The sequence below is a fragment of the Belonocnema kinseyi genome, chromosome 1 (assembly GCF_010883055.1).
Source record: "Belonocnema kinseyi isolate 2016_QV_RU_SX_M_011 chromosome 1, B_treatae_v1, whole genome shotgun sequence".
In the NCBI taxonomy this organism is placed as follows: domain Eukaryota; kingdom Metazoa; phylum Arthropoda; class Insecta; order Hymenoptera; family Cynipidae; genus Belonocnema; species Belonocnema kinseyi.
Genome location: NC_046657.1, coordinates 138,632,372 through 138,646,008, shown reverse-complemented (window position 1 = coordinate 138,646,008; position 13,637 = coordinate 138,632,372). Strand labels below are relative to the sequence as shown.

The window sequence follows — 13,637 nt, the reverse complement described above, 5'->3', positions numbered from 1 at the left end:
GAGAACTCATTGACTTCAAACGTTAGACAATCGCGATAAGTAAATTTTCAAAATCAACTTATTAGTACAGCAATTCAGATTGCTCATAGAAACAATTTGATAATTCATCAATTTCGCATATGTTCCAAATGTAAGTTTTTTAAAATGTATTAAAGAGGATTTTCCTGATTCGATGGTAAATTCACATTAAATCGATTGTAATAATTTAAACTTAAAATGTTGGCAGACAGTCATTTTTTTCTGTAAACCAGCTTAGATGGGACGTACGGCAAATTAGGGGGAACCCCGTTGGGTGGCTAACTGTAAGTCACTTTATGATTCTTTCTATATAGACTTCTTTTTTGGTACATATACAATCTTAGTGCGTGCTCTATTATAGATTCGTACTGAAATAAGTAAAGCGTATTCGACCTCGTCGATAATACCATATATGTACAAATTGTTCTACTTAATATTGACTAGACAGGGAATGTGTCTGAGTGTTAGTTTATTATTACTTACTAGAATATATTATCCTGAATTATTTTTAATTTAAAAATGTATTGCCATGTTCGTGGTTTTCCTGAGGTATTTAACAAAATTGAAAAAGAAAATTGTTCAACTTTTAAAAAAAATTGTTCAAATTCAAATTAAGGGTATGAAAAATGCAATTGTGACATTCGAACATGGCATTGCATTCCATCACTTAGTTATCTATTCTCTAAAATTTCTCCTTCCAAATTTTTCTAATTAAAAAATTTAGTTTTGTAAGATGCTGGTAGAACATTATCATCATTCTATCCGTAACAAAATTAACTTATCACTTATCCATCACAATTGTGCAACAACTAATCTAGTTTTGGTTTTGAATTTCTCCTTTCATGGTTTGAAGGCTTCTGAATACCCATATGGCATATATAACATATGTTATACATTTATAAAGAATGATTGAAAGCTGAAATTGAAAATGATATATCCCAACATCACACTTAAATGCGTCTCTTTGCCTGTGCTCATCTTAAATCAAGTCAACAGAGAGAAAATTGGTTTAAATCTGTTTTGAAGAGTTTTTGAAGTTATAAACGTTTTATAAGTTTCAAAATCATCTGATGAGTCTCTGCTTTGACAATGATATTACTTATATTTAAAAAAGCACCATTACAATTTGCATGGCCATTAATTGTTTAAAAAATTTGCTACCGTTTATCCAGAATTATGAGAAAAAAAGGATTATCTATATATTTGAAAATTACCCTCACCTACCAATTAAGTATTTTTAGTGGTATCTTACAGTAGAAAAGTGATCTGTGGACAGCGATCTGCGTTGTCACTTGCCGTGGATAGGGGCTGCCCTCCGTTTGACGTCCACCTGATCAACGATCGCATCGCTCTCCTTATCCTGATGGGCGGTCATGTGTCGCGTTAGATGGTGTCGTTCTCTGAAGCTTTCATCACAGACCGGACACCTAAGCTTTTCCTCCCGTCGCCGTCTCGAAGCTTCACCTGCACTTTCGTTCTTGTGATGCGACCTCATGTGATATACGAGATCTGAGGTCATGCGGAAAGAAAGGTTGCATTTGGCGCACACATTCTGCGCTGGAAGAGTCAGTGCAGCCAACGATTGTGGTAGAAGTCCCGCAACACTGGCAGCGGTGGCGAGGAATCTTGGTCTCGCTAGAGCCTCAGTCATTGGAGGAAAGACCGAAATCGAATTATATGGCATATTTGAGTACATCTGTGGTAAATCGGGTCTGAAGCCCGCCAATTTTGGACTTGGTATTCTTGGTGGATGGGGGATTTTTAAATTATCCAAGATGTTAGCTTGTGCTGTATCAGACCCCATTAAGAAAGGATACCCCATCTTGTTGGAAAAAGCACTATATTTGTATGGAGAATTTACAGTTATTGGAAGAACGGGTGGACTAACACTGCTTTGGTAGCTCGCTCTGTCAGGCGATATAGATGATCTAGGCGATGTTTGTCCATCAGTGAAGCCGTTTCTTGGTGTGTTCAAAGACACCTTTGTAAAAGCGCTTCTGGATTCAACTTGTCGCTCAGCACAGGGTGTTTCACAAGCTAGTCCAATTGGTTCAATCAAATCAACGCATCTATTTAGAAGCATTTGCGGCTGCTGAGAAAATTGGGGTGGACTAGGAGTTTTCTGTGATCTGATATGGTTGTATCGCCGGTCATCTGGTTCCGGCGATAGTCCTGGGGAGGTTGGAGTTAATGTCCTTGATGATACGTAAGGTAGGCTGAGAGAACTTTCAGTGCAGTCATGCGATCTCCTTCTGTATTGTTTCATTGTAAGGTTTTGAGGCAACCTTTCCTGAGAATCTGGATCTTGATGGTTCTCCGTTAGTTCATCTTGGGAACGAACCTTCATCATATCTGACAGTCTTTCTGTAGAAACTAGACGGAGTTTCTCGTTCTGCCGTCTTGCAAGATTCTCGTCCGGTGCCACTAGGAAGGCAACATCAAAAGTCCGCTTACTGGTTCTTCGTAGAGGGTAGGAGGCATCGGAGGACCCGTCATCGCAAATTGTATTCAGAGATGATATCGTCGTAGTTGTTGATGTAGCAGGTGCCGCGCGTTCCAAGCCTGCGGAACGATCTTCCATTGTCATCGTGCTGATAACGAACAGCCAACCTGCGAGCAGTGAGAATACCATTATAAATAACGGTTCAAGCTTTCATCATACAACTAAGATAAGTACCTAATAATTACAAATTTTTTCTTAAAAGAAATACAGCAGCCATACTTATAGATCTTAGAATAAATTTAAAAAGGATGCTTTTTTATATTTATCTGGACTAAGCATATTAAAATTCATAAAATTTTCTTTAATTAAAAATCCGAAGCAATACTTTGCGCACTTTTTATTGCATATTTCAAGCAATCGGAAGTTCTTTTAAACGATTTCCTTTTAACCCTAAAGAAACAGATAAATGGCGGAAAAATGAACACTCAATACTCAGTAATCTTCTTAAAAACTCTTTAATTTAAAATAAAAGTTTCTAATGAAATTAAATAAGGAACTAATAAATCATTAAAAAGTCCCTGTTAAACCAGTTCATTACAATTTTCATAAACTTACTTTTTTTTTGCTCAATGCAATAAAAATAAAATTAAAAAAACACTTTTGAAAAATATGGAGTTAATTGAATTTTATAGAATTAGATCGGACGCAATGAATGTCCTTGAAAGTGTCAGACTAGTAGTCCAAATATTGTAACTGCATTTCGATCATCATTATACACTTTTACGTTAATATTTTCACAAACACCGTAGAGAATTTAAGATGTAACTGCGGATGATTATTCACCTTAAATGGGAATAGCTGATTACATCCGCTTCTTGTCGAGAAGCTCTCTTTTTCACCCTCAATATGATAATCGAAATGTTGAATTCCTACAATTCTACAGAAGCATCTGTCGCACTTGAGTAGACCGAACACACGAATCACTACCACCCGAGAATGAACTGAGAAGACTGCAGAGACGACGGACCAGCGGTCCACGCTCAAACGAGAGACTGCTTTCGCGCACCCCCGTATTTAGGGGTTAGTCGGGCGAAGTAGCAGGAGGCAGGTGGAGGCGGCCGAGGGTGGCTCGAGCCAATCATAGCTTGTCCAACCTTGTTCGGGGGTGGAGCGTCCTTGAGGGGTGAACATATTCAGTCGCCGAGACGCGTCTGCTAGTCTGTAGTAGCCACGCCTACATATTTCAGGTTCGACACATGTGTCGCGCTCTCATCTCTGCGCAGCACAACCCTATGGAGCACTGGTTACTGAACGTTCTGGACTCGTACCTATATATTTCAACCTGACAAACGATACTGAATACATTTTTAACACTGCATGCACTGCACTTTTTTCGACCATCGAACTTTGGCAGACTCGACATTTTAATGGCCGTGGATGCTGAATCGCATTATGATTGATGTTTACGCACTTCCTGGTTTGAATGATGGTTGCATGTTACTTAGTTGTATATATTACTCTGAAATATGAAAACAATAAAGTAATCTTTATATATAATAGACTTGCATAGTGAATTTAGTAAATAAAGCAGAAAAAATTTGTAATGCTGCTAAATAATTTTAATGTGATTTCATCACATTAAAGCTCAGATCAACAGCCTAGACTCTAGGGAAATTCCAAAACAGATTCAACAAAATCCTGTGCTGACACATGTACAATTCTCTTTTAGAATTGATATTTATGTAGAGTATTCTTATATGCGGTAAAATTGTGTTTACTTTTGACTTATATGATTTGAAAAAATATACTTTCATTACTACTTATTTATTTACGGTGAAAAATATGGTTATTCAAATGTAGATGTTTAAAGCATAAGATAGTACTGCTAATAACATTTGTAATCTTTTTAAAACATTAGGCGTAAAAATAATTGCATGTTCAACTGAAACTTCCCAAATGTTAGACACTTGATGAAACTTATTAGTTAATTTCGTGGAAAATGCTGGCAAAACCGATTATTCACTTCGTTAAGCTTATATAATTACACTGTTAAAAATAGTATTAAATTTAAAATACCAATTTATATTAAAATTAATATCTCAATATTATGAAATCGTCATTATGAGCGTGCATATTTATTTTTATGTACATTGAAGATAATAAATTAGAGAATTTCATTTTACACAAAGTCAAAATAGTCAAGTATGTTTCATGTATAGTGTATGTAATCTTGTGAACAAATTATGATTCTTAATGCTTTGATCTCTGGCCAGTAAGAACAATGCTGTAAATTGTTTAGATGTAGTAAAATGATTTATAAAAGTGCTTTTTTCTTTCGAAAAAAACCTTCGATTCAAACATAAAATATGTTTACCATAAATATTTAGATTTTAAGTGTGAGCGTACATTTTTCTCCGCGTGTTGATATATAAGAAAGCAGGATTTGAATAAAGAGCAAACCCAGATAATCATAGCCACACAAAAAAATCTGTTTCCGAGTCTAGAGGTCAGACCATGTTTAATATCTGTTTTTGGGGTTGACTGATCCGAATCTGAGGTCTAAAAACCCCCAGAAATTCAGGGTTCTGACATAACCTCAAAAAATCTGAACGATTTTTTTTCGAGTCCGTGGTCAGACTAAGTTTATTATATGTTTTTGGGGTCGCTGAATCTGAATCCCAGGTGCACAAAAACCCAACATGTCAAGGTTCCGACATAACCCCGAAAAACCTTATAAAAATTTTTTCGAGTCCGGGGGTTAGACGATGTTTACTATAAGTTTTTGGGGTCGCTTAATACGAATCTGTAGTCTACAAAGTTCCAGCACGTCAGGGTTTTGATTTACATTTTATTGATTCAACTAGTCATTTATGCTAGTCGTTAAGAATTCTATGCATCATTTTTATATTGAAGATGAAGCCCTTGGAAGGAATATATGCTGTACCTACAAAATCCGATCGTGAAACTTCCTCGCGGTGTGTACATCGGGTTAGCGCTAATGCCGACGGTCTTCTATGCCTTTGTTTCAGCGCAAAAAAAATTATGAGATTTTTTGAAGTTATGTTAACACCTTCACGTGCTAAAGTTTTTTAAAACTCAGATTCGGATTCAGCGACCACAAAAACATACGTTAAACATGGGTTGACCCCCGATCTAAGCAAAATAAATTATGAGGGTTTTTGAGGTTATGTTAGAACTCTCACGTGCTACAGTTTTGTGGGACCTCGGATTCGAATTCAGCAAACATGGTCTGATCTCCAGACGCGGAAACAGATTTTTTTGCGTGGTAGTGTAACACGTGTGGAAATAACCATATTTGGCCCTATTAGAAGTCGGGCACTAATCGGGGGCTAGTCGGGTTATTCATTTTGACAAATCACCCAGTCGGGGACTAATCGGGGGCTAGTTCGGCTTTTTGTTATCAAAATATCAGTCGGGGCCTGGTTAGTGGTTGGTCAAGGGCTTTTTGGACCTTTTTCTTCAATAATTTTTGTGCGGTTATTCTTCAGGCTCTGGGCGGGAGCTAGTGGGTCTCTGGTCGGGTTATTCTTATGTTTGAGTTTTCGGCGAGGTCTTATCAAATGAGGTAATATCTAAAAAAGCGTAATCATTTTTTAATTCTAAAACCCTAAGAATATATTTAACAATAATCTGATACCATTTTTTGGAGAAAAGATTTATTAATGTTAAATTCATCTCAAATATACTTAATACATAATTAATAAGTTAATAATTTTGTACGAAAATCAACTTTTTATAAAAACAACAATCGAAATCTTCAAAAAGACGTAATCGTATTTTTTGTAGTATTTTTTAGAAAATTGCGAATTTCTAGGAACATTTATTTATTAATTATATTAATGAAATTGTTCAGTACAATTATTGAAAATTCTTTACTTAATTCAATACAAATCTCATCGATTCAACGAAACATGTTTCCGAGTTTATTAATTACCTTATGATATTTAAAATATTTTAGCATTAAATAATGGTTATTTATGTGTTTTTATTTTTTTCAGTAACGTTATTTTAATAAAAAATTAAGAATGTTAATCAATTTTTAAATATCAGCAAAAACAAACTATTAACAAATTCAGAAAATTTCTTAGTACCAAAATTGTTTCCAAATTTTTAAAAATGGTTTATTTTATCTTTCTTAAGCAATCAACTATACTGGGTTATATCAATGTACTTCATTCTTTCCACAATTTTTAAAATCATTTGATTTCATTTTGCAATTAATAATTTTTTATTTGTATACGCTGCCTTTCCCGGATCTTCGTACTGCTTTCTTACAAAATATTACGTCCCCTGAGACTCGGTCGACGTTTGGCAATAAGGCCTGAATGGTAGATTCGTCTGGTATACTTTAATACAATAATTATTTTAAAAAATTATCGTTGATTATATTGACAATCTGCATATTTGATTATATCTTTCTTCTATGATTTTAAAGAAATAAAAAACTCATTTTATATATTTTTATCCTTATTTTTTAAATATCACGGTAGTACACCGTAAAATTAAATACTTAAAGTTATATTCGACTTAATTTCAGATTTGACTTAAATTAAGGAAGTACCTGAAATTAAGTGTCAAAACTATCCTGAATAAAGCACTAACTTATCTTAAATAAGAAATCAGCATTTTTCTACTGGAATAAAGTAAAGTATCCTCCTAAATTTCAATATTCAGTTCTGAAAGTAAGTTGAAGGGAACCTGAAATAACCTGTAAGGCTTTCGTTGCCTAAAATAAAGGAATATAACTTTCCTGAATTTCAGGTTCGTACTACCTTGCATGACATTACAGAACGCTTGCACGACTATGCAGCTCGTGGCGATTTATTCTAGTCGCATCCTACTCCAATACTCCATGTCGAGCTGGTCAGTGTTGGCTATGGTGCTATGTTTCAATATTTCGTGGAGTTTTTGTTTTACGGATATAAAGAAGTGCTGCAGCAAAATCAGTTCCAGTTGTCAGCCAATATTTCGATTATTAAACCCATAAAAATAATTAAATTATTACAAAACTTTGTACTTCGTAACGTGAGCGCCCTTTCAATACATTACGGAACGCAATCGTCTGAAGATTTTGGATCGCACCTGCCCCCAATATACCGTTTTTTTTTATTTTTCCTACTTTTCCTGTATTTTCTTACAAGTTTGAACCTAACTTATATATTTTCTAAAACGAATAACTATTATATAAGAATCTGATGAGTGTCGGTAGGGCGTGAGAAATTCCTGGTTTTTAGTTAGAATATTAACCTTAATTTCAGTTAGGATAGTGCATTAACTTAAGTTTACTCTAGCTTTCAGAACACATATATTCTTAATTCTAGAGCGTCCATACCTGAATTTCAGGTCATGCCTCCCTGAATTTCCATAATAGTCCCGACCTGAACTTCAGGAATCTAATTCCCTTAATTTAATGTTCAGATGTAATTCTCAATTTCAGATTGCCTATGCTTCTTTTTGTGACACCTCAAAATAAGCCGAATTTTCGACTTAAATTAAGTACTTTTTTGCTGTGTATATAGGCGTGTTGAAACTAATTTCAATATTTTGAAAACATGTATAAAAATATTTTTTCAAACATTTATCTGTTATGTATCACAAAATTGAGGAGCGTAGATCTTACTAATACTTGAATCATCTTGTGTAACGTATTCTCATCCGAGAAAAGAAATGAACAACGTTAAATCGACCACTCCTGGCAAAAAGCACTATTGTATATATACATCTATGCATACAGCGAAGAGAAGCGACGCCTCCGGTCATCCTTCCTCAAATTATCTGTCCAACTAAGTATCTATAAGCTTGAAAGGATTATTTATTTTTATAATACCAGACTTAAATCTATACTTTAATTTGGAGATGACCACATCTAAACCAACTTTAATTCTATAACTAATATTTAATTAACTATGATAAGTAAGTTCACTATAATATTTTAAAGACCTGATTCAAAAAATAAAATACGTTCTATTTTCTATTGGCAATCTTATTGACATCCTAACTCTACAAAATTCTATTCAAATAGGGTGGGTGCGAAACGAGGAAAGTAAACAACATAGCAAAATTAAGCCATACCCTCGGCCCGGTGTCTGTCTCTCCAGACTTATGTTATAATAATATGTAAGCGATTAACCTAAGATTTTAAAGTTTATCAACTTTTCCAATCTTTACATCGCATTTACCAGGACCTATTTTTCATTGCTAGCAGAATCTAATATACCCTCTTACCCTCTTAAACTGAACAAGCGAAATGGTCACTGGCTGGATCAGTATTTTGAACTATCACTGGGTAATCAGAAATTTTCCGATCTTGTCTTGGTGAACCAGGAGGTAACTTGACTAATACAGTTTGCGATTTATACGAGGACACCAAATAATAAATCCAAAGAGTGTTATGGTGCTCTAAGTGGTCAAGCCTTTGAAGTATTTATAATTTAAAACAGCGAGAATCAATTGTGACTTGAATATGACCGTTTGGGTGCAATAACTTTTCTTTTATTTTTTAAATGCACTTTATCTTCATTTTTTTCATAACATAATGTACAAAGCAAACTAAAAGAAGTGTCTTCTAAGAATGCAAAATCATCATTACTGCACCCAACCGTACATATACATAATGAAATCTTATTCAGATGACTGTTAAGAAATAAGTTTTTATGTGGGTAAATAAATATTATTTCATATATAAAGAATCAAGAAAGACAAATATATCTTGATAATAACTGAGAGATCTATAATAAAAACCTACAAGAAAGAAAATCAGTAGAAAAAGCTGCACGAGCCCGGCAAACCAATAGACGATCAATCATAAAGCGGCAATCCATTTTACCAGGCATGTGAGACCCGTCCACTTCTTTGCTCAGTTCAACTGAGGCTGAGAATCCTCTGGGACTTCTCACAGGTTAAAGGACATTAACTTCTTGATTGAGTCGACAAAAACTTGTAATGACTTTTCGATTGAGCTTGGCCAATCCAGCTGGGATTTTTCTATATTCAACTTATAAATAAAGGTTCTAGTTTGGATTTCTAGTCCCTGTTTTCCGAAGAGAGATTATACCATTTATTTGTTTAAATATCTGTTAACCTTCTTCAGAGGTTTTTATACAATATTTAACGGCATACTGAATAGTGTGTGTGTTACGTTGCACTGGTGATCGGAATCAAAACACACACATTTCACTCAAATAACGTTTATTTGAATTAATAACATAATTTAATGTTCAAAAACCACAGACGGTTAACACTTCGCGGAGTTTCTGAATAAACTTAAAGATATCAGTTAAAATGTAAAGAGCTTAAAAATTATACTACTCACAAACTAGACAGTTCACAAAATGTATGAACGAGAAAAAGTTACCACTTGTCAAGAATTCAACAGAAACACTTATTTCACACCCAAAATATAAGAAAACTCGTTAAAATAACCTCACTCCATTTAAAGAAAACTCTTAATAGAGCTTCACGCGGTTTCAAAAGAAAACTCTGAATAGAGTCTCACTCATTTGTAAAGAAAACTCTTATTAGATTCCCACTTTTTTTAGAAAAAACTCTTAGTAGACCCTCACTTGTTGTTAAGAAAACTCTGAATAGAGCCTCACTCGGTTAAAAGAATACTCTGAATAGAGCCTCACGCGGTTAAAAGAAAACTCTGAATAGAGCCTCGTTGATTTTCTCACAGTTTTGGTGGCAACAAACTGACAAAAAAAATTCTTAAAGATTTCTCAAGTGATCGTTCAAGTTCTAGAGCAGGCAATTAACTGGCGCAGATTTTATGATGACGTTCTCGTCCTTGCATGGGACAAGGGCTCTTTTCAAAAAATGTTTCCGTCGAATTCGTGATCTCATTTAGGAATGTTACCAAAGTTTAGACTATACTTATCGCTATAACATAAACAGTCGCAGCTCGAAGCGCAGGCATAGAAAGAGTCGAAAGCATGATCGAAGAATCATAACTTGAAAGAATATTTCACATAATATTTCAGTTTTTTAACAGATAAAAAACTACATAAATAAACAGTATGTGAATCATATACTTCCGATAAAGAAAATCTGGATTCTTAGTTATCTCACTTGCGGTATAACAGACAAGATAGAAACAGTTCAGGACGGAGAGCTTAATCTCATAATTTGAAGTCGTAACTTTGGGGGAATCGTTATGGACGGCACGCGTCGCGCGACAGGGTGCTTTCAAATGTCTCTGTATCTTGGTGAACCATCCCGGGATTAAGAGCCCTATTCATTACTTGTACTTATAACAGAGTAGAAGACTAAATTTATAATCATTTTCTTATAATATATAATATTGTTTTCCAATTTTCCAACAATTCTCGTAACGCCTACACTCACCATGATATTTAGATGGAACCATTAATAAAGTAAATAAACTAGTGTTGCCAACTACTTTAGTTTGTGATGTATGCCGCTACCACTTAAGTGGTTGTGGTTTTTCCTTCTATTAATTTATTTCTAAGAACGGCAGTAGTTGTCCTTAATAGATTTCTTGTTGTCGCACTAACTTAGGATGGTAGCAAATAACCATTTTTAGGTGATTCTTTCATGTGGAAATGTAAAGATTTTAGTTGAGTAACCTAATCTTATTTGCAAAAGGATTCGGGAATTCACAGTTAATTTCTATTCGGATTCTACGTGAACGTAAAATGAATTTTCTCTAATAAAAAGGTAGCATGTCTCGCACTCAATAGCTAACAAGCAAATTCTCCTTGTTTTAAATATGAAATTGTATTTTTTATAATGGTCCAAATTTGAGAAAAAGTTCCCCTCGATCCAAAATAAACCATCCCCGTATATTTTGTGCAAAACCTAATACTATGTTTCAATTAAAACTTTGGTGTAATGATTAAGCATCTCGGTAGCTAGAAATAAGATTATGAATATCTTTTTAAATTTAAATCTAATTTTTCTTGAAACCTTACATAATTTTACATATAAGCTTTTCGAGGTTTAATTCAACACTAATTTATCTCCAAAAAGATTCCTTTTTTAAATTAAAAATTCGAATATTTAGGATGTCTTTTTCTCTCCTGTAGAATCGTGCGAATGTTGGTTAGGTTCTTATTTCATGCTACTTTTCAGCTATTTTGACCTGAATATCTTATTGAAAAAACTCCTAGTTACAAAACATGGCGAAGATTATAAACTTTACGCTATATTTCACTGCGAATGTAGGTATCTCATCTCAGGTTTTAGTTCTGCTCAATAGTGAGGCAGAGAGATAAAGGTAAAGTGAGTCATCTGTCACAACCTTGCAATGTAAAAAGTAATGAACCAGAATAGATATCTAAAAATCAAATACCTCTTTAAATTTTGTTTTAGAATGAGGAAATTCTGTTCAAATTGTAAATTGACGTGCAAGTTAAACTTAAGTTGGATCATATAAAAGAATCGATTAGTTTAAATATTATTTTTTAAAATAGAGTCTTTTTATAACGGGACGAATTATACAACTGTCAAATTATAAGTCGCAACTTACGGCAAGCTTGATGTCATTGACACGTGCGGTGATGATCCATCTGTCTTTATTATTGAAAAGTGTGAAGCCTACCAAAAGGAACAGGTCTCGTTCGCTCGTCTAATTCATTCAAGTTAAATGCTCCCCGGCGAGGTCACACGCCACTTCGCTAACACGTGCCGGCCACGCGTCTGCAGTTAGCACTCCCTGGCTCTACATGTCGATTCCTACCTAGTGCCTAACGTGGGGACAAGTCAACTTTGCCGGGCTAGTTTATTTTGGGATCCCTTTTATCAGAATAACTGAGAACAATTTGACTTCACGCCAAGTGGGAAATATATTAAAAAGTATCGGGATGAGATAGTATTATTTATTAATATATTAAATTATTATATTATATTTTTGGAGGTCTCCACACATTCAGTTTACTTTTAGACACTGAACTGTACACAAATCACCAAAAGCTATGTATTCGATTAAACTTATTTCTTAAACACATCTAAGAACTCAAACAGGAATTAGAACACTTTATATAATGAAAATTTTAAACAGTGATAAATTGATCTCAATAAATTGAATAAAGTAGGCATCGAAGATAAACACTTATTTCTTGTAACAAAGTAGCCTGCTGATCTGCAGTTAAAAAAATGGAATTAACAAAAATAGGAAAGCTTCCGCTTACGTACGGATTAATATATTCAATAATAGTAGACAACTATGAAACCATGCAACCATGAAGGCTTGTGATCTCTGTATATGCTGTATTTAGGTGGTGCGTAGAATAAAATTCAATCTGTTGACAGAAACCACATATTATGAAACTTCCACCTTACGCTCAGTGTTTGAGAACCGTCTATGCAAGCAACACCATCATATAATATACACTTTTTGAAAAAATGCTGAATTCTAAAATATATAATACAATTTCATTGCCCACAAAACAAATCACTGTTGATGTCAATACTCAAATGGATCACAGTAATACAACAATTAATTTATACTAGTATGCGAACTAAGATGCGAGAACACTTAGAGAAAATGTGTCGCTTGACATGCAGATCTCGGTATGTTAAAATGGTTTCACCTCAATTAAACAAATGGATTGTGTTGTTAAAATAGCTGTAATTCCTATTGGAATACAAAGTCAACGCGATCGTGATTTAAAAACTTAAATATTTTGCTGCTCCTATAACTACTACTTCCATACTCCTATACGCGCATGGTGTTTAGGCCCAAACTAGTTTTTTTTTGGAGAAATCCTTGTTTACATTTTCTCCACCATAGACACTATGTTCAAGCATAAAACATTCATAAGATTTATCGTAAGATATTTGTGTATTTCAAGATTCATCGCCTATAATAAGTGGTTCCTATCATAAAGGACAATTATTTACAGAATCAGTGACTTTTTGCTAACTTTCGTATGTTTCCCTTTATCATCATACAAAAGAAAAAAAGATGAAAATAAAATGTTACCATATTTTTGATCGATATTTAAATGTTTGCAGTATTTGTTTTATATTGATTCTAAAATATACAAGTCAAAGGCTCCTATTTCCTATTTTTCTTCCGCAAAATTAAAAGAAAAAGTCTTTAAAAATTGGCTAATACTAAAAATACGAACAATTCACTTATACAAAAGGACCGCGCATAAAATGTAAGTAAAACGCCTTTCGCTCACATTCACTG

General features: G+C 34.1%; 1 protein-coding gene across 1 annotated transcript; it reads right to left on the bottom strand.

Annotated features, from left to right (window-relative positions):
- Nucleotides 1-1,306: 1,306 nt before the first annotated feature.
- Nucleotides 1,307-12,060, bottom strand: LOC117175241. Its single transcript, XM_033364920.1, has 2 exons — nucleotides 11,970-12,060; nucleotides 1,307-2,628 (listed from the first exon to the last, which is right to left on the bottom strand). The coding sequence occupies exon 2, from the start codon at nucleotides 2,603-2,605 to the stop codon at nucleotides 1,307-1,309; it is 1,299 nt and encodes a 432-aa protein (XP_033220811.1). The 5' UTR covers nucleotides 2,606-2,628; nucleotides 11,970-12,060.
- Between the last annotated feature and the right edge of the window lie 1,577 nt (nucleotides 12,061-13,637).

Coding starts and splice junctions, on each gene's coding strand:
- LOC117175241 (XM_033364920.1), bottom strand. CDS start 2,605: ATGACAATGGAAGATCGTTCCGCAGGCTTGGAACGCGCGGCACCTGCT.